General features: G+C 41.2%; 1 protein-coding gene across 4 annotated transcripts in view; it reads left to right on the top strand.

Annotated features, from left to right (window-relative positions):
* The first annotated feature begins 1510 nt into the window (after positions 1 to 1510).
* Positions 1511 to 22429, top strand: part of ASB11 (ankyrin repeat and SOCS box containing 11) — a 34504-nt gene continuing 13585 nt past the window's right edge. The window contains exons 1-3 of one of the 4 annotated variants that reach the window (XM_002806154.4): positions 1511 to 1747; positions 16081 to 16160; positions 21166 to 21273. In XM_002806154.4, the coding sequence (XP_002806200.2) occupies positions 1567 to 1747; positions 16081 to 16160; positions 21166 to 21273 (369 nt within the window). In that variant the 5' untranslated portion in view covers positions 1511 to 1566. 4 annotated transcript variants of the gene reach the window in all.

Below are 22429 nucleotides of genomic sequence, written 5' to 3'. Positions count from 1 at the left end.
TTTAGAAATTTACAAAATCTAACATAGCCAAGAATGAAGGCAGAGGCCTAGAGTGATGAGGAAAACTAAAAATAAACCCATTTCACTTCTGTTTGCCGCTGATAAGAGAAAATTGCCCAGCTGGAGAAGGTTGATTCATGAAATATTTGGGTACTTCATCCAGAACCTAGGGCATCTCTTTTGTCCATTTCACTATGACTTTTCCATGATCAAGGATAGCCCACATTTTTCAGAAATGGGCACCACCTTTACCAATGCTTGAAATGCAAGTGAATGATCAGGAGGGAACCTTGCCGTGGGACTTTGTCCCAGATGGAACTACCATGGCAAGTAGTCTGATGCTTCTAGTGTGACACTTTTACTTGGAGAGGCATCCAAGGTAGGCCTTTTATTAAATAAAGGCTTGACCAGGTGCAGTGGCTCACGCCTGTAATTCTAGCACTTTGGGAGGCCAAGGTGGGCGGATCACCTGAGGTCAGGGGTTTGAGACCAGCCTGGCCAACATGGCGAAACCTCGTCTCTACTAAAAATACGAAAATTATCTAGGCATGGTGACGCAAGCCTGTAATCCCAGCTTCTCGGGAGGCTGAGGCAGGAGAATTGCTTGAACCCAGGAGGTAGAGGTTGCAGTGAGCCGAGATTGCACCACTGCACTCCAGCCTGGGCAACAGAATAAGACTCCATCTTAAAACTAAATAAATAAATACATACAGCTTTAGAGTAAATTGTCTTTTTTTTTTTTTTCCTTTTCTTTTTTTTTGAGATGGAATCTTGCTCTTGTCACCCAGTCTGGAGTGCAGTGGTGCGATCTTGGCTCACTGCAACCTCTGCCTCCCAGGTTCAAGCAATTCTCCTGCCTCAGCCTCCTGAGTAGCTGGGATTACAGGCACCTGCCACCATGCCCGGCTAATTTTTGTACTTTCAGTAGAGAGGGGGGTTTCGTCATGTTGGCCAGGCTGGTCTCAAACTCCTGACCTCAGGTGATCCGCCTGCTTCAGCCTCCCAAAGTGCTGGGATTACAGGAGTGAACCACTGCGCCCGACCAGGTAAATGGTCTTTTTTAACTGGTCATATTTTAGATTTGGACTTAATCCTCTATAAACTTCAGAATTAAGAGAAAATGAAATGCCCCAGGGAGTAGTACTTCCCACTTAGAACATAAAGCATATTTGCACTTTTTTTGTATGTCAAATAACTTGCTTTGTTTCTATGGAAGCTGAGAAGTTTCTATCTTTCTAACCCTGCTTTCTGACATAAAATAGGAAAAATAGGGGTTTAGGAGTATAAAATGTTTGGATATGAATCTTATTGGTTAGATAGTACTGAGTTGTGTAGTTCTAGAACTATTGGATGTTTCTGGTTAGAAGGAAGTTTCTTCAATTTATTTAACACTGCTGTGGAGTCAGCACATGCAGTCGCCAAATCAGTTAGATTAGAACCTACAAACCGAATTCTCGGTAACAGGAGCACTGAGTGCTAGAAGGTTTAAAATAGATGTCATATGATACCAATTATAACTCAGTGAAATTTTACAGTCCTAGGACCCTGTACAGAGCATAAGCCAAAATGGAGGATGCTCCTGCTTTCTGTGGCTTGAAAAACATTTTTATTACAATGTTTGCTACCTTTTTTTTCTTTAAGCTTTTAATTAAAGTTTTTTTGGCTCTCCTAACCCATTTCTATATCGTCAAAGGAAATAGGAAAGAAGCAGCTAGGATAGCAGAAGAGATCTATGGTGGAATTTCAGGTAAAAGTACATGAATTTGTTCCTATTTTTTAATAAAAATCCCTCCTGGGTAATTCACATGAATAGTATTTCTAGAAGGCAGATTATATTTATACTTTGATTTTAAGTGGGTAGTTTGAAAAATTGTCACTTAAAGTAGCAAATGCTGTTGACTGCATCAGTTTGTGGAGGATTTTCAGCTTTATTTTTTTGCAAGTTAGTAGATCTTGTAGCAGTTGTTATTTAAGAAGTAAATAGGTAGTGGCTTACTAAGAGTATTTTGAGAAACTTCATTTCTACTGGCCAAAATAATTACTTGTATATAATTATTTTCTTTAATATTTTAAAGCAAACTTTAAAAATGAAGGGCATTCTAACCAGACTAAAATTTCTCAGGAAATAGAAAGACTAATAAATTGTGATTAAAGCAGCAAACGTGGCAAGCTATATGTATTTTTTTTTTTTTTTGCTGTCATTAGCAATTGGAAGTGGCAAGCTATGTGTATTTTTTTGCTGTCATTAGCAATTGGAATTGATTAACCACTTGTCGCTGTCAGGAAAAGCTCTTCACTAAACCCATTTTATATGGTAGCATGCAAAGCACTCCAAACAAAGTTTATTCTAATATGAAATGCCAAAATTTGGGCAAATTTTAAATTCTCACGCTTTGTAGAGAATAGTGTCGATTTCTTGAAAGAAATGATTTCCTTTAATTGTAGTGAGATGCTACAAAAGTAAATGAGTCACATATCCCTGTCACTGCTGGGATTGTCACTTAATAGAGGAGTATTTATTCATAAACAGAGTTCAGAATTTCCCCATGTATTTTTAGTGTTCGCAGGGGTTCCAGGATTACATCATTCTTTATCTAGTATCCATTTCAATTTGCATCCAGGATTCTCTTTCAAAATAGTCTTATGTGATTCCAATACACTAGACAACTCGGAAGACACTAGACAACAGCAGTCTTATCTAAAGAAATAAGACCTCCAAGGACGAAGCATCAGAATGCTTCAATTAACTGGGGAAAATGAGAAGAACTGTGAAGTTTCAGAAAGTGTCAGAAGGTCCGGACCATGGAAAGAGATCTCTTTTGGGGATTATATTTGTCACACATTTCAGGGAGGTATGTTACTTTGACTAGTTACAAAAAAAAAAAAAAAAAAACAAGGAATGCTTCTGTTAAGTTTCAAGTTAAGCATGATCTGAAAAGTTATCTTCTAACTTAATTTGTCAGTTTGGGCAAGGGCTTTCTAAAATTCTCAGTAATAATTTTGGTGTTCTCATAGATACATCATTCTTCTGGTTTAAATTAGATGAAGTCCAACAAAGTCAATATTGGCAAGAACATGTTAAAAATGTTTTCTCCTGTTGCTCCTGTACATTATTTCTGTCTTTGTGGTCTTTAATTAAGTGCACTCTTTTTTTTTTTTTTTGAGATGGAGTCTCGCTCTGTAGCCCAGGCTGGAGTGCAGTGGTGCAATCTCGGCTCACTGCAACCTCCGCCTCCCAGGTCCCGGTTCAAGCAATTCTCCTGCCTTAGCCTCCTGAGTAGCTGGGATTACAGGCATGCGCCACCATGCCCAGCTAATTTTTTTGTATTTTTAGTAGAGACAGGGTTTCACCATTTTGGCCAGGCTGGTCTTGAACTCCTGACCTCGTGATCTGCCCACCTCGGCCTCCCAAAGTGCTGGGATTACAGGCATGAGCCACCACGCCCCAGCCTTAAGTGCACTCTTAAAAAAGGTATAAAACCTTCTTACAGTCAAAACCCATGTAAGCATGGTTTGAATTTAATCTGGAGCTGGAATACAAATCTCTTAAATATAGTTCATTCATTTTGTAGTGCAAATATCTTTACTTGTTCAATCTCTTAAAATAGTTTAATTTGCAAGTAGCATGGTATTCTAAGGTCAAAAGCATTTTTCAATTATTGGTAAAGAGGCAGGGAATGGTGCATGTTAATTTCCCAGTTTTATTTCTTTTGCGTGTGTGTGTGTGTGTGTGTGTGTGTGTGTGTGTGTGTGTATACATATACATGAATCCCCCCCTCCACAAATTTACCAAGATTTGGTAAAAAAGACTTTCTGTTTTTTGTTTGTTTGTTTGTTTTGAGATGGATTCTTGCTCTGTAACCCAGGCTGGAGTGCAGATCTTGGCTCAGTGCAACCTTCTCCTCTGGGGTTCAAGTAGTTCTCATGCCTCAGCCTCCTGAGTAGCTGGGATTATAGGCGCACGCCCAGCTAATTTTTGTATTTTTAGTAGCGATGGGGTTTCGTTATGTTGGCCAGGCTGTTCTCGAACTCCTGACCTCAAGTGATCTGCCCGCCTTGCCCTCCCAAAGTGCTGGGATTATAGGTGTGAGCCCCTGTGCCTGGCCCTTAAGTAAGTCTTTCTATAAGAATGTAGGCAGTAATATGCCAGGACCAGTATTTTTCACATGGTTCTGTGTTTTTTCTTTAGATACCACTGTTAACAGTCAGATACTGTATTATTACAAATCTCCCCCTGCCTCACAAAATATTTAAAAAATAACAACTCTGTATTCCAAACCCAGTCCTTTAAATATTAAGGCAAGTAGGCCAATACACCTAAATAATAAATCCTCCTTAACCCCTCAGTCTCTCTAATTCCTAAATTATCCCACAACAATATATTTAAAGTTAGGCGCATTAAAAACCAAGAACAAAATTTTGTGAAAGTGTTAAACCAGAAATCACCTTTGCTTTTGGTCACTTTTGCATTGGTCAGACGAATGTTTGTTGGGAAAATGTATGACATTTAATCAGTAAATTAGCTAATTGACTTACAAAAGTCCCAGCCCAAGGTTAAGTTTCTTGATTCTGCTAGCATATGCTATTCCTGTAAACTATTGTCAGCAATGTCAAAAGTAAGGAAGGGCAGGAAAAACCTAGCCAGGACACAGGTTAGACTTTCACAGGTCCAAAGCACTCTTTTTTTTTTTTTTTTTGGAAGCTGCATTTAACACCACATGCCTCGTTAAATATCATTCTTTGTGCTGTAAAACCTTTTGGAAAGTTTTTGTTTGTTTGTTTGTTGTTGTTGTTGTTGTTGTTTTTTCAGTGGGGCGGTAGGGGTGGATTTCATAGTCTGGAATACATTATTTTATATGTCTTTGTGGCTTAAACTATTACATTTGCTGATCACTCATCATAGTTGAATTAAGCCATGGTTGACTGTTATTAGTTTTGGCTTTTAAGCTTCTTTGTTAATTTTGTCAATTATATGTATATTTTTTTCTTTTTTAAAGTTTAAAACATTGCCCTTGGCCTTTGGTGTTATGCCTAGAGCACCAGATGGATCACTGGATCCCACCTTCAGTCCACAGATATTTCTGCAGGCACTTTCTCAGGAGAGATGTGTTGCATGATTTTTCAAGCTTTGCTAATTTGTACTAAGCTATGTTTAGTACTGTGACTTGGTCATCAAGAAAGAAAATATAGTGTAGATACAGATTGATCATCTGTTATTCACAACCCTTCATCCAGCCATGTTTCAGAATTCAATAGCTTTTGAATGTTAGAAAGATCACACAATGTGCATGCTGTCTATTATACAGCACTTCTGATGGGGCCTGGAGCTGCCTCCCACGAGCAAACATTTTGATCTTTCCATAGTGGACATATAAGTATTAACACTAGGTGGAAATATAAAGAAAAATAATAAGTTGCTTAACCTGGGTCCTGACCATGCTTTGCTGCTAAACAAGTTTGCACCAAATTTGGGGTAAAGCTTGGTTTTCAGAATTGGAGGACCTTTACAAGTGCAGGTAACAGGTTGTAGAACTATAGTACCCTCTTTCAAACAAAACAAAACCAAAACAAAAAGGCTATTTTAAGCTGTGTCTGAAAGATCAGTACTCTTCTAAGGGTTATGCTAAAAATCACTTGTTGATGGACTGACCATGATTTGACAACTATGCCTCTGCCTAACTCAGCATTCTGAATCCTTTTTCCTGTCTTTTCCATTCCAATAGGATAGCCTTTGTTTCATTCATGCCCAAACCTCGACCTAGCCTTCTGCTCTTATTTAGTTTTGCTGGTTGTCTCCACAAACATTGGCCTAACCATCCTCTAAGTTGCATATCAGGTGCCTGCTGGCTTTTCCTAGGTTGGGACAACTAGTCCTTGGCAGAAGCTCTGCCCCCCACCAGTCCCCTTTAGCTCAGTTCTCTGGCCTTTAAGAGTTCAAAGGAGCCTTCTTTCTAATACACTGCAACATAGTTAATTGTGTCTAACACAGCTCACTGTGTCTCATTTCCTCTCTAGAACTGGACATTCTGGAGAATATTTATTTTAACTCAGTTTTATTACAATATTTTAGATATCTCAGGAAATATATTCTATTTTCCCAGTTACCTTGTTTCACATAAAATACCATTAATTCTGCTAGGCTCTTGCCTGTATTTTGGTTCAAAATTAAAATTCCTTATGAATTTTCTTTTCCTTAATAAATGCTACAGAAGATGTTTCATATGATTTTATTTTATTTATTTACTTTTTTGAGATGGAGTTTCACTCTTATTGCCCAAGCTGGAGTGCAGTGATGTGATCTTGGCTCACTGCAATCTCTGCCTCCTGGGTTCAAGTGATTCTCCTGCCTCAACCTCTCTAGTAGCTGGGCGTACAGGCGCCCACCACCTCACTGGCTAATTTTTGTATTTTTAGTAGACACAGGGTTTCACCATGTTGGCCAGGCTGGTCTCGAACTCCTGACCTTAGGTGATCCACCTGCCTTGGCCTCCCAAAGTGCTAGGATTACAGGCGTGAGCCACTGGCCTCATATGCTTTTAGAACTTGAATAAAGAGAATAAAGATTGTTCCATGTGCACTGGGGATTATAACCAGTTAGGTCGTCTTATTTATTTATTTATTTATTTATTTATTATTTTTTTTATTTATTTCGAGATGGAGTCTCGCTCTGTCGCCCAGGTTGGAGTGCAGTGGCACAATCTTGGCTCACTGCAAGGTCCACCCCCCAGGTTTATACCATTCTCCTGCCTCAGCCTCCCAAGTAGCTGGGACTACAGGCTCCCGCCACCACGCCGGGCTAACTTTTTTGTATTTTTAGTGGAGACGGAGTTTCATTGCATTAGCCAGGATGGTCTCGATCTCCTGACCTCGTGATCTGCTCGCCTCGGCCTCCCAAAGTGCTGGGATTACAGGCATGAGCCACGGTGCCCGCCCGTTAGGTCATCTTTTTTAAATAAAAAAACAGTAATCTGAAATATTTGTTAAAATTAGAGTAAAAATGACAAAAACAGTTTAATCGGTTTTTATCTCAAATGGTTGGAACTTAGACAACTGTACTCCATCTGAACCAATGTTATTGAAATATATATGGTTTTAGAAGTTGTTGTGAAGTTGTCATTCAAACAGTCTGAGATACAAATCACATTCTGAGAAAAATTCAAAGGGGGAAATGAAAAAGTACTTGAACATTTTCCACACACCTCATCAGGAATAAGCAAACATATTTGTAGCGTAAACTATCTTCATAATATGTTTGCAGCCCTGTGACACGGGCAGTCTGCCAAAAAACTAAATATAGATTGCCTTAGAAGAGAATGATTGAGTCCTACTTAAGCATTCATTTATTTGGAGAGCTCAGTTGCATACTTCCTGAAGGGAATGGAAAAACTCCCAAGCTGCCAAGTAACTTTTATCCTTAATTTCTCACAATTAGCTCCAATTTGCAAAATGAGAATGTAAGAGTGAGAGACTCTGTTGGGAACAAGGATAGAAAAGCAGGTGACTCCACCGTGGCAGTTTCTGGAAAAGGGTTCTGTGTGAAAACCCTTGAAGGTCCTTTGAAGCAAGTTCTGGGAAATGATGGAACTAGAAAGGCTACTTTCTTGAGAGTTACTTTGTTTCCAGTTGGGAAACAAAAAGGATTTCTACTTTTAAGGCGGTACAATTGATTTATTCCACACCATGTATAGCAGTGGTCCCCAACCTTTTTGGCACCAGGGACCGGTTTCATGGAAGACAATTTTTCCATGGACCGGGGTGTGGGGGGATGGTTTTGGGATGATTCTTGTGCATTACATTTATTGTGCACTTTATTTTGTATTATTATTACATTGTAATATATAATTAAATAATTATACAACTCACTGTAATATAGAATCTGTGGGAGCCCTGAGCTTGTTTTCCTGCAACTAGATGGTCCCATCTAGGGGTGATGAGAGATGGTGACAGATCATCAGGCATTAGACTCATAAGGAGCGCCCAACAAGATCCCTTGTGTGCGCAATTCACAATAGGGTTCACACTCTTATAAGAATCTAGTGCCACTGGTGATCTGACAGGAGGCAGAGCTCAGGAGGTAATGCAAGCAATGGGGAGTGGCTGTAAATACAGAAGAAGCATCCGGGTGCAGTGGCTCACGCCTGTAATCCCAGCATTTTGGGAGGCCGAGGCAAGTGGATCACTTGAGGTCAGGAGTTCAAGACCAGCCTGGGCAACATGGCAAAATCCCGTCTCTACTAAAAATACAAAAATTAGCTGGGAGTGGTGGTGTGTGCTTGTAGTCCCAGCTACTCGGGAGGCTGAGGCTGGAGAATTGCTTGAACCTGGGAGGCAGAGGCTGCGGTAAGCCGAGATTGCGCCACTGCACTCCAGCCTGGGGCACAGAGAAGAAGCTTCACTTGCTCACCTGCTGCTCACCTCCTGCTCTGCAGCCCAGTTCCTAACAGGCCATGGAATGGCCCAGGGGTTAGGGACCCCTGATTTATAGAGAGGAGATGGATGTCAGAGCAACCCAAGACAAGTCAATCTACCATGAGAATAAGGAGAAATTAAAAACCAATAGTTCTTAAAACCAGAACAAGGTGTGTTCTAAAGTCCCCATAACTTGGGTTTCAGTCCTGTTTCTGATACTTCCTAGCCATGAGACAGCTTCATGTGGAGCAGTGGTTGTCATGCATTTTGGGGTGTTACCATTCATAAAAGCAAGGCTCTTCCCCCCTTCACTGGAAGCTATGGGATGGGTACTCTAGGAGCAATATAAGTTTAGATAAGGGGCATTCAAAAGGAGGGGAGCCTGCTATTTCACTCTCAAGTTGGAAATCTGCTTAGAGAGACAAGTTACTGAACCCCCCATACCACAAGAATATGAGGAAGAGAATTTGAAAGCAGCAGTGTGGGGAGGGAGAAGCCCAGGACAACCACCATTCCCTCTTTCTTGGTGGAATGAAAGATGGCACCACAGACTTGTTACCTTGATCTCAGAGGCACAGGATTGGAGTTGGGGACATCAGAGGATGCTGCAGTGATAAGAGACACTAGGAGAGGTGGCCAAATGCCAATGGGTAGGAAAGGTGCATGGGCATAAGCCCCAGTGCGAAGGGCATGCCACAGACCTGGAGTGAGGCCTGAAGTTGAGACTGATCAAGCAGGACCAGCCTCCTCTTCCAGTTAACATTTCCCATCCCATTTCCCTTTCCTGTCCCTCTTGTTTCTCCCCACTCCCAAGGCACTAGAGGTTTGTACCCTAGAAGAAAGAGGTGGGAAGCGTGTGAAGAACATGCTGCCCTTCTGTCTCCAGCTGCTGGGCGGGCTGCAGAAGGCCATACCCTGCCCTGGGAGTGGGAAAAGGCCAAGAGCTGTGAAGAGGATCAGAGATTACAGTTAGAAAGAGGGCTAGTCTGTGTTACTTTAGAAACTCTTTATGAAAGTATAATGTAAATACAGAGACATGCACAAATCCTAAGTGAACAACTGCGTGAATTTTCACAAAGTGAACACAATCAGGAACCAGCACCTAAGAGCAAGAAATTGCATATCATCAGCACGGCCTCCACCATACCCTCTTGCAAACAGTCCTCACCCCTCCTTGGGGTGCTTTTGACTCCTAACACCAAAGGCGAGTTTCCTTTCCTGTGTACTTTATACCAAGGGTCTCCAACCCCCAGACCGCAGACCGGTATCAGTCCATGGCCTCTTAGGAACTGGGCCATACAGCAGGAGGTGAGCGGCAGGTGAGGGAACATTAGCACTTGAGCTCCACCTTCTGTCAGATCAGTGGTGGCATTAGATTCTCATAGGAGTGTGAGCCCTATTGTGAACTGCCCAAGTGAGACACCTAGATTGCACTCTCTTTATGAGAATCTAATGCATGATGATCTGAGGTGGAACAGTTTCATCCTGATACCATTCCCCGCCCACCCCCATCTGTGGAAAAATTGTCTTCCACGAAACCAGTCCTTGGTGGCAAAAAGGTTGGGGACTGCTGCTTTATAGAAACCAAATCACACAGTACACGTTCTTTTGTGTCTGGCTTCTTTCACTCAATATTAGGTTTGTGAGATTTATCCATGTTGTGTATATGAGTTGAGTCTAATGGGACTCATAAGTAATGGAAAGTTACTAGAAATTGAGGATCACCACAGCCCACTTGAAGACAAGTTTTAGAAATAATGAAAACATTGGTCTATATCTCTGTTTTGGTACCAGTACCATGCTGTTTTGGTTACTGTAGCCTTGTAGTATAGTTTGAAGTCAGGTAGCATGATGCCTCCAACTTTGTTCTTTTGACTTAGGATTGTCTTGGCAATGTGGGCTCTTTTTTGGTTCCATATGAACTTTAAAGCAGTTTTTTCCAATTCTGTGAAGAAACTCATTGGTAGCTTGATGGGGATGGCATTGAATCTATAAATTACCTTGGGCAGTATGGCCATTTTCACGATATTGATTCTTCCTATCCATGAGCATGGTATGTTCTTCCATTTGTTTGTGTCCTCTTTTATTTCACTGAGCAGTGGTTTGTAGTTCTCCTTGAAGAGGTCCTTTACATCCCTAGTAAGTTGGATTCCTAGGTATTTCATTCTCTTTGAAGCAATTGTGAATGGAAGTTCATTCATGATTTGGCTCTCTGTTTGTCTGTTACTGGTGTATAAGAATGCTTGTGATTTTTGCACATTAATTTTGTATCCTGAGACTTTGCTGAAGAGAACAGAGTCCTCAGAAATAATACCACACATCTACAGCCATCTGATCTTAGACAAACCTGAGAAAAACAAGAAATGGGGAAAGGATTCCCTATTTAATAAATGGTGCTGGGAAAATTGGCTAGCCATAAGTAGAAAGCTGAAACTGGATCCTTTCCTTACTCCTTATACAAAAATTAATTCAAGATGGATTAGAGACTTAAATGTTAGAACTAATACCATAAAAACCCTAGAAGAAAACCTAGGTAATACCATTCAGGACATAGGCATGGGCAAGGACTTCATGTCTAAAACACCAAAAGCAACGGCAACAAAAGCCAAAATTGACAAATGGGATCTAATTAAACTAAAGAGCTTCTGCACAGCAAAAGAAACTACCATCAGAGTGAACAGGCAACCTACAGAATGGGAGAAAATTTTTGCAATCTACTCATCTGACAAAGGGCTAATATCCAGAACCTACAAAGAACTCAAACAAATTTACAAGAAAAAAACAAACAACCCCATCGAAAAGTCAGCAAAGGATATGAACAGACAGTTCTCAAAAGAAGACATTCATATAGCCAACAGACACATGAAAAAATGCTCATCATCACTGGCCATCAGAGAAATGCAAATCAAAACCACAATGAGATACCATCTCACACCAGTTAGAATGGCGATCATTAAAAAGTCAGGAAACAACAGGTGCTGGAGAGAATGTGGAGAAATAGGAACACTTTTACACTGTTGGTGGGATTGTAAACTAGTTCAACCATTATGGAAAACAGTATGGCGATTCCTCAAGGATCTAGAACTAGAAGTACCATATGACCCAGCCATCCCATTACTGGGTATCTACCCAAAGGATTATAAATCATGCTGCTATAAAGACACATGCGCACACATGTTTATTGTGGCACTATTCACAATAGCAAAGACTTGGAATCAACCCAAATGTCCATCAGTGACAGATTGGATTAAGAAAATGTGGCACATATACACCACGGAATACTATGCAGCCATAAAAAAGGATGAGTTTGTGTCCTTTGTAGGGACATGGATGCAGCTGGAAACCATCATTCTCAGCAAACTATCGCAAGAACAGAAAACCAAACACTGCATGTTCTCACTCATAGGTGGGAACTGAACAATGAGATCACTTGGACACAGGAAGGGGAACATCACACACCGGGGCCTATCATGGGGAGGGGGGAGGGGGGAGGGATTGCATTGGGAGTTATACCTGATGTAAATGACGAGTTGATGGGTGCAGCACACCAACATGGCACAGGTATACATATGTAACAAACCTGCACGTTATCCACATGTACCCTAGAACTTAAAGTATAAAAAAAAAAAAAAGAAATAATGAAAACATTCGTGTTGATAACCTAAGTTAACTCTTTTAACTGCAAGTTGCCATTTAAATCTTGTTTTTATTTTTAAATGGAATACTTACAGTACCTTCAAGTGACTGAAGTTGACTGGCTATTGTCAGAACAATGAAATGACAAAGCCACACTTATGGGTTTGCCTCTTCCATTGGTCAGGGTGCTGAGTTGGCAGCCATGGGTGAAGACTGTCCAATCAACCCCAGTGTCTGCGTTCACTTCTAAGAGCAATTAGGCAAGAGCATAACGTGTCTGAAATATATTTCATATTGAATGAGATGGAGATGTATTAGAGGAAAAGCCTCACTAATTGATAATTATATTCATACATTGTCTCATTATTTCCAGTTTATGCAAATTATAAATATCCAAAGTTGTTTTTTTTTTGAGATGGAGTGTCACTGTGTCACCCAGGCTGGAGTGCAAATGGTGCGATCTTGGCTCACTGCAACCTCCATCTCCTAGGTTCAAGTGATTCTCCTGCCTCAGCCTCCCGAGTAGCTGGGATTACAGGCACCTACCACCGTGCCCGGCTAATTTTTGTATTTTTAGTAGAGATGGGGTTTCATGTTGGCCAGGCTGGTTTCAAACTCCTGACCTCAGGTGATCCACCTGCCTCAGCCTCCCAAAGTGCTGGGATTACAGCGTTAGCCACCGTGCCGGCCTCAAAGAGATTTTAAAATATTCTACTTGTCAACTTTCAACAAACTAAAGACAAGGGTAAATACAAATGCAATATATGCTCATGTTAAAAATTTTTATCTGTTTTTGAAATGCCATTCGACCCAGCAATCCCATTACTGGGTATATACCTAAAGGGATATGAATTGTTCTGTTATAAAGACACATGCATGCATATGTTCATTACAGCACATTCACAGTAGCAAAGACATGAACTCAACCCAAATGCCCATCAATGACAGACTGGATACAGAAAATGTGGTACATATACATTATGCAATACTATGCAGTCATAAAAAAGAATGAGATCATGTCCTTTGCAGAGACATGGATGGAGCTGGAGGCGATTATCCTTAGAAAACTAACAGGAACAGAAAACCAAATGCCACGTGTTCTCACTTATAAGCGGGAACTAAATGATGAGAACACACGGACACATAGAGGGGAACAACACACACTAGGGCCTATCAGAGGGTGGAGGCTAGGAGGAGGGAGTGGATCAGGAAAAATAACTAAACGATACTAGGCTTAATACCTGGGTGATGAAATACTCTGTAAAACAAACTCCCATGGCACAAGTTTACCTATGGAACAAACCTGCACATCCTGCACATGTACCCCTGAACTTAAGATAAAAGTTAAAAAAAAAAAATTGATGATGTCTATTACATATAATTATTTTCTTGGGATTTTTTAAATCTATTTTTCTTTGTTATTATAAAAAGCAATACACATTCATATCAGGAGTATGGGATCACCAGTGATTCTATCTATCTATCTATCTATCTATCTATCTATCTATCTATCTATCTATCGTCTATCTATCTATCTTTTTTTTTTCTTGTTAAAATGTTTGGAACTAATTTCAACCGACAGAAAAGTTACAAGAACAGTACAAAAAATTTCCTGCTTCTCTTCACCCAGAGACTCCAACTGTCCTAATAATGTCCTTTATAGCAAAAGGATCAGGTGTGATGCCTTTAGATAGTGCATTTCGTCATCCCTTTCATGTGAAACTGTTCCTCAGTCTCTTCAATTATTTTGCAAAATGTCCCCTCAGTTTGGGTTGGTGCACAGTTTCCTCCTTATCAGATTTTGGTTATGCATTTTGGGCAGAAATGTCACAGAAGCGGTGGTGTGTTCTTCTCATTATGTTTCTTCTTATGGCACATGATGTTGCTCATCGCATTCCATCAGATGACAATCTGTTCCATCACCCATGTTAACTTTGATCACTGCTGATGTTAACTTTGATCACTTGGGCAAAGTGATGTCAACAATTCTGTTCTATAAAATTACCCCTGTTCCTTTTCTAGTTAGTAATTATTTTGCAGGGAAATGAGTTGAAGCTGATTCTATTATTTCTTCAATTTCTAAGTTGGAATTTTATTATAAGGAATCACTTTCTCTTCTCTGTCATTATATATTCATTTATATCAGTGAGGACTTCTAGATTACCATTTTATTTGATAGGATATAATCTCTTATCTCATTGTTTATTTTGATACTCAGGTTGCCCCATATTTGGCCAGTGGAAGCCCCATCAAGCCAGCATCTATGTCTTTTTGTCACCCAGGTTAGAGTACAGTGGCATAATCTCAGCTCACTGCAACCTCTGCCTCCAGGTTCAAGCGATTCTTCTGCCTCAGCCTCCTGAGTAGCTGGCACTACAGGCGCGCGCCACCACGCCTGGCTAATTTTTTTGTGTTTTTATCAGAGACAGGGTTTCACCATGTTGGCCAGGCTGGTCTCAAACTCCTAACCTCATGATCCACCCGCCTCAGCCTCCCAAAGTGCTGGTATTACAGTGAGCCTGGTCGGCACTTTATTTCTTTCTTGCAAGATATTTAAGGCCCATCTTATATTTTACCTGGCCCAGATCTGGGATCAACATTTCTCTAAGGAGTCCTGGTTCAGGTTTTCTCAGTGCGCCATGCTAAAAAAATGTGTATATACACACATCTATGTTTTACATTTAAATTTACTTTTATATCTAGATATATTGAAAGTCACATTTTCATGCCAATTGCTCCAATATCAATCCAACCCCGTAAAGTACATTCAAGTTTTCCCCATTTTCAGAACCCAAAGGGTCAGAGAAGTTCATACACTGAGTTTCAGTGTAGGAAAAAGGCTTATTGAAATGTTTCTAACCCTGATTCTCATCCACTGGAAAAATTCTTTCTTTCCTTAAGGCCTTCAGTTATTTCAAATTCACAAAATTCAATTTTTGCTGGGATTTTCATGTCACCAAGTTTACAGGTATGGAAACGCGAGTTCTTAACACCGTCAGGATCACCCACAAGAGGCTGAGGAGCCTTTGTGTTAAATCCAAATTATATTACATTCTATTCAGTGCATGAAGAGCACAACCATAATGTGAAAAAGTCCCACATTTTGCAAACTGGAGTAGGTTTTCTTCCAAAACAATTGATTGCCCTTTGGCAGGTTTAATGGGGGGTTACTTCTCAAATGCTCATTTAAACTAGTTAGTCTTGTTTGCAGACAAACAATTATAAGAAAAATATGTCTGGAAGGCAGTTCTAAGGCTGTTCCTTAGGGCACTGCTCTACTGTGCCTACTTATTAATCATACAATGTCTGGAGCACCTAACATCGTGATTGTATTTGATTGGCCTACTTAGAGACCAATGCACTTGACAAATATCAGATTATTATTTTTCCATTTTACCAGTAAGGAAACTGGGGTTCAAATAATTGTGGTAACTTGCTGAATTTGGCAGAGAAAGTGATCAAGATAGGACTTGAACCATAGCAGTCTGGCTCCACTGGCCCATGCTCAGTCATCACACTAAGCTGCCCACAACAAAGTTTTTAGGGAAAACCTTTTGGAAGATTAAATTGCCTGAAAAATGACATTCTGCATAAGACCCCTGTCTTAGAGTCTCCTTCATAATACACAGGCTATTGGGTCTTTGGGGTGGGGTAAAGGTGGAAGGCAAGGAAAGGATAAAATGTGAAAGCTCATTGACCTTTTTGGCCCTTCATTTTGCCTTATGTAGAGCTATCGGATTCAAGCAATGGGCACTATATTTTTGAACTAAATCTATTGCTTATTAAAATTGCCCCCCAAAAGCCAGAGAGATTGACTGTTCCTTCTCTTGGCACACACCACCAAACCGTAAAGGACTTTACATTCAGTAGCTTGCCTCCCTGAAAGTGGCTGACGAGAGAGCCTGATGCATGGTACCTGCTTTCCTCCTCTTCCCTCCTCTTCCCCCAAACCTCCTCTCACAGTGGATGGGCAGCATGGACAAGTTGCAGGAAGAAGTCTCCAGGCCTTGACTTTGAGCTTGATTTGTGTTTCAGATTGCTGGGCTGATCGATCCCCACTTCATGAAGCTGCAGCTCAGGGGCGCTTACTGGCCCTTAAAACTTTAATTGCACAAGTAAGTGAACCGAAGACTTGATCCTTCATGCTTATGCTATAATTACACATCATTCTTTATTAGCTTTGGCTGTAGCAGAGGTGTGGCTCACCCTATCCAGGTCCCACCATTGCCATTCTAGGTATGTATGCCCTCTCATACCTCACCATTTATTCCTCCTGCCTCTCCTTCCCTGGAGAGCTCCTTCATTTTCTGCCTAGTTCCCTTCTTTTCCTCTGGGTCTTCCTTTATCTCATAAGAAGTTTCCCTATGAGGGACGATAGAGGATGCTCTCAAATGTTTGTTGCACTAACTCACCTCATGCTCTTCCAGCATGCATTAGCATCAGCAGTCCTGAAGTTAAGTTAGCCATTGCTGCCTAACAAATGACCTCAAAGCATACTGGCTGAAAACAACAGATACTTGGATTTTCATGGTTTCTGTGGGCCAGGGAGCATTTAGCTAGGTGATTCCGGCTCTGGGTCTCTCACAGGCTGCCACGTGTCAGCCGGGGCTGCAGTCATCTCATGGCTCAAGTGGGGCAGGATCTGCTTTCAAACTCACTCATGTAGTTGTTGGGAAACCTCAATTCCTTGCCACATGAGCCTCTCCACAGGGCTGTGTCACGAGATGGCAGCTGGCTTCCCCCAGAGACAGTGCAAGAGGCACCTAAGAAGGAAGTCACAGTTGTTTTATAACCTCATCTCCAAAATGACATTCTGTCACTTCTGCCATATTCTACTCATTAGGTGTGAGTCAACAAGTCCCGCCTACACTCAAGGGGAAGGGATTATGCAAGGGAGCCAACGCCTGGATTCCAGGATTACTGGGTGCTGTCTTAGAGACTGCCTATCCCAATGATACACTATTTTAAGAACGCACATTAAAATAGGTTGACAATGGCTAAATCTGACTCCCTAGGGAACATTTATTGACGTCTTACTATGAAGGCTACTTTATTTATATTTATGACTACATCCCCAGCACCTTGAACAATGAATAGGGGCCTAGTAAGTATTTGTGAAATGAATGAATGAAAGTGTGCAGGCTCCATTTGCTTTGTATGTTTTAGGGTCTACATTTACACAGAGGAGGTAAGCCATCACCTCTTTCTTCCACAACTTGGCAATCATCTGGCTTTCTTGCTACTTTGAATTTAAACAGCTGGGTACACTGCTCGCTCTCTCTTTCTCTTTCTCTCTCTTTCTCTCTCTCTCTCTCTCTGTGCATTTGTATGTATTTTTTCATTTATTTGTTTTTTGATTTCTCTCCTTTATGAGTTGTGTTACTTCTTAAAAAGTAGAGGCAAATGGAAATCAGCACTGCCAGCAATGATCAAATGAACTTTGTACCTGATTTTATCACTTGCTTATTTATTTTTAAGTACTTTAAATTTGATGTGATTTATTTTTAATATGTAATATATTCACATAGTTCAAAACTTAAAATTATCTAAAAAGGTGGACTGACCGGATGTGGTGGCTCGCGCCTGTAATCCTAGCACTTTAGGAGGCTGAAGTGGGTGGATCACCTGAGGTCAGGAGTTCGAGACCAGCCTGGGCAACATGGTGAAACCCCGTCTCTACTAAAAGTACAAAAATTAGCCGGGTGTGGTGGTGGGCGCCTATAATCCCAGCTACTTGGGAGGCTGAGGCAGGAAAATCGTTTGAACCTGTGAGGGGTGGAGGTTGCAGTGAGCCGAGATCGTGCCACTTCACTCCAGCCTGGGTGAAGGAGTGAAACTCTGTCTCAAAAATAAATAAATAAAACTAAAAAGGTGCACAATGAAACGTCTTGCACCCACCTCTTCTCTCTCAGTCTCCCACCTCAATACTTTCATTGGTGTATTTTTAATGGGCTTTTAAAATTTTTGGATAATTTTAAAGAAGAGTTGAAAAGGATACAGAGCGTTCCCATATACACTGTACCCTTCACCCAACTTCCTTTAATATTGACATCTTATATAGCTATGGTACATTAGTCAAAAATAAGAAGTTAACATTGATACAATACCACTGACTAAACTGCTCACTATTGGGATTTCACCAGTTTTTCCTCTCATGTCCTATTTCTGTTCCAGGATCCCACATTGCACTAATTATACTTAATAAGCATGTTAGCTTCAATAATATGATTAAATGTGTAAGGGGCATTCTTTATAGAAAAGTTCAACCTTTTCCTTTTACACCCCTACTTTTTTACCCTTATACACTGTTAAAAAATGTATTTGTCTACTTTTATAAACTTTATTTTACATTTAGATAATATGGTCGATGTGAGTAAAACTTTAAGCTGATGTGAGTAAAACATTAAGCCTATGTGAGTAAAACATTAAGCCACTGTGAGTAAATGTGAGTAAAACATTAAACCAAGATTCAGGAGCTCTTGGTTACACTGCTGGCTGTCACTGACAACCAGTCTTAAAAAGTATTTGAACATTCTACTTCTCCATTTTCTCATGCACAGTTGAGGTGATCTACTCTAGATGATCTTTCAGGCCTGTCCAGCCTTACGTTTCTACAATTTTAGGGATTCTGAGATTTTGCGCCATAACAAAGTTTTTTCTAGCACACTTCTGCCACCTTGTGGACTAGTATGTTTTTTCTTGTTTTCTCAAAAGGAAAACAAAAATGAAAAGACCTTTTCTAACTCTTACTAGATGCCCAGTTTGAAATATGTAGCACAGATCTAGGGCAATGACGTCATATTCAGGACATGAAAATAGACAGAATTCAGGAGTCAAAAAGATGCCTTATGATGAAGGGACAGACAGTTATGGGAAATCACAGCTGCTGGCCACAGTAAGGATGCAGCCAGAGATCTGGCAGGAGATGGTGGGCGTGTAAGTTGGAGTTTGGGGTTCAGGGTCATGGCATTGGGTTTTGGAAGCTTTCAGTTGGTCAGTTACAAGGCAGAGGATCAGAAGCAGGACTCAGCTGGGAAGGACAGACCAGGGACCTAATTCCTTTTATAAATCAAAAATAAAATTCTAAGCACCGCCCCCACCCCCGCAACCATCTGAATGTACTCCTCCTCTCAGCCAGGGCATTCCAAAACTAACCTGAAAAATTGGTTCAGGCCATGACAGGAAAGGAGGGTTGAACATGCCTCATTATACTCTCCTCCCTTTTGGAACTCAGGAAAAGATGAGCAGAATTTAACATCAACACAGACCTTAAGTCTGATAAGAAACATTTACAATCTATTCTCTCTGAAGCCTGCTACCTGGAGGCTTCATTCACATGATAAAACTTTGGTCTCCACAACCCCTTATCATAACCCAGACATACATTTCTATTGATAATAACTCTTTCAACCAACTGCCAATCAGAAAAATTTTCAACCTGTCTATAATCTGGAGCCCCAGGCCCCCACTTTGAGTTGTCCAACCTTCCCAGGCCAAACAAATGCACATTTTACATGTGTTTGATTGAGGTCTCATGTCTCCCTAAAATGTATAAAACTAGGCTGTGCCCTGACTACCCCGGGCACATGTTCTCCGGATCTCCTGAGAGCTTGTCACAGGCCATTGGTCACTTATATTTGGCTCAGAATAAATCTCTTCAAATATTTTACAGAGTTTGACTGTTTTTGTCAACACTTTAGCAGATAGAAAGTGATCATCAGAGGGAGGGAAATGGTAAGAGTCAAGTTATTAAAATCAGGTTATGAAGTCAGAGTTGTCCAGCAGCTAGGCTGACCTTGTCATCTGTCACATGGAGTCCAGGACAAGGAAGGGGACACATGGTAGTATGGGGAGGGAGAATGTGTTAGGACGGGGTGGAGATACTCATACCTGGGTGAGGAAATGAAGGTTAGGAGAAGTCCGCTGGCCCCAGACTCTAGGACTTCAGGGACCCCTGCACACAGTGGAGTCATGGCCAAAGCAGTGCTGCTACTACACAGCACATGAATCCTGGGAGCACAGTCTACTTACTCTTAAGCCTGGGAGTTATTGTTTTGTTCCAGATGCAGTTCGACCTCCTGAACTTGTCTGCACTCCATCATCTATACCTCATACCTGCTGTTATTCACACCCACAGCAGGCCCATGCCAGCCTGTTCCTAGACTCATAGTGGCATCTCTGTGGCTCTCCTTGCTTTGATCTTACATCCCTACTCCTGCGATCAACCCTCCACGCTGCTACCAGTAGGCTTCTAAAAGGGCTAATCTATTAGCTCCAGACCCTCTGCAGCCTAGCAGACTTCATAGGTGCTCCATTTCCTCTAAGACATGCACTCCTTGCTTGGAAATCAAGGCCTTTCATGACCTAGCTCCAGCTTACTGTCCTCCTTCATCTCCTCCCATCTCCTGCTTCTTATTTCTGTGGGTTCTTTCTGTTCCAGAAATCCAACTGTGGCCCTGCCACAGGAAGCAACAGGAAGCTGAATTTGCAGTTTCTATTCTTTCCTAATGGCATACTCTTTCTTGGTCTTCACAGCTTGAAACATTTTATGCTTCAAGTCTTAGCTAAATACTACCTCATTTGCGAAGTTTTTCTTACTGCCCAAGCCAGATTCCAGGATATCCTATGCTCCCAAATGAATTTCGAACATGCTTCCAGTATAGCAATATTCTTGCTCTTTTGTCTTTCATTTCTGCCTCCCCAGTAGGCTCTGGGAGAAGAGAGACACATGTCATAAGTTTTGAAGACCCAGGTCCTAGTACATTACCTGCTCCAGAATGTGGAATTAACATTTTCTTGGATAAATAAATGTGAAACTCTCATGCTGTGTTTAGGCTTCCTTGATTGTAACTTCTACTTCTCTCTCTATGGTGCTAACATTACACCCACAGACTCTGAAAATGTCAGAAACATGTGAAACAACATTGCTTTCATCGCTATCACTAATGCAGCATTTCACTCTCTTCCCCTGGGCTTGCTGGCTTGCACTTGAAATCCCAGCTACTCAGGATGCTGAGGCAGGAAGATCAGTTGAGGCCAGGAGTTTGAGACCAGCCTGGGCAACGTAGTGAGACCACAGTCTCTAAAAAACAAATAAACTCTCTTCTTTCTAAATTATAGGGTGTCAATGTGAACCTCGTGACAATTAACCGGGTGTCTTCTCTCCACGAGGCATGCCTTGGAGGTCACGTGGCCTGTGCCAAAGCCTTGTTGGAAAATGGTGCACACGTGAGTACTGCCCCTGCCCACTTGGGTCTGTCTGGCCAGATGCATCTGTTAATGTTTAAAGACAGTTTACCTTCCAGATGGCTTACCCACTGTGGGTATGGGCTGGGCTGGTTCTATCCATGTCCTTATTCCATCATTTAGGCTACTCCTCTCTCTTCAGCTTACACCCCTGTGTGTAAATATTCAGACATGGCAACTCACAGGAACCTTTTAAAACTGTGTTGCTGACCTTAAGAAATCTTTACTGTACCACGTTTTCTTTTCTTTCTTTCTTTTTTTTTGAGACGGAGTCTTGCTCTGTCGCCCAGGCTGGAGTGCAGTGGCGTGATCTCGGCTCACTGCAAGCTCCACCTCCCGGGTTCACGCCATTCTCCTGCCTCAGCCTCCTGATTAGCTGGGACTACAGGCGCCCGCCACCACGCCCGGCTAATTTTTTTTTTTTGTATTTTTTAGTAGAGACGGGATTTCACTGTGTTATCCAGGATGGTCTCGATCTTCTGACCTCGTGATCCACCCGCCTTGGCCTCCCAGAGTGCTGGGATTACAGGCGTGAGCCACCGTGCCCGGCCACCATGTTTTCTTTATGCATTCATCTGCTGATGGACACTTGGGTTGCTTCCAGGTCTTCGCAATTGTGAACAGTGCTGCATCAGACACGGGAGTGCAGATATCTCTTTGATGTATTGTTTTCCTTTCTTTTGGGTATATACCCAGCAGTAAGATTGCTGGATCATATGGCAGCTCTATTTTTAGTTTTCTGAGGAACCTCCAAACTGTTCCCCATAATGGTTGTACTAATTCATAATCCCACTAACACTGTATGAGGTTTAATAACAAGATTTTAAAGAACAATAGAAAACACTCTTAATTCAACATCTTCAATGGACAACTATTTTTATTGAGCAAAATTATCAAAATAAATGACCTTTTAATAAACAATACATTGGGGGAAATCTACAGAATTGGACTTTGTCTTATTTTAAATTTATCTCCAAACTTTTTTCGAAGCGTGATTGAGGTGCATTATATAATATAGATACCAGAATAGAATCATAAAATCACAACTTCTAAAAATCTTCTGTATTTAGTTGCCGGATGCTCTTTGTTTCTAATTTTGTTGTTTAACTCAGTCCTTGCAATATTTATTTTATGAACT

This window comes from Macaca mulatta, chromosome X, assembly GCF_049350105.2.
Source record: "Macaca mulatta isolate MMU2019108-1 chromosome X, T2T-MMU8v2.0, whole genome shotgun sequence".
In the NCBI taxonomy this organism is placed as follows: Eukaryota; Metazoa; Chordata; class Mammalia; order Primates; family Cercopithecidae; genus Macaca; species Macaca mulatta.
This window is presented reverse-complemented; position numbering and strand designations above follow the sequence as displayed.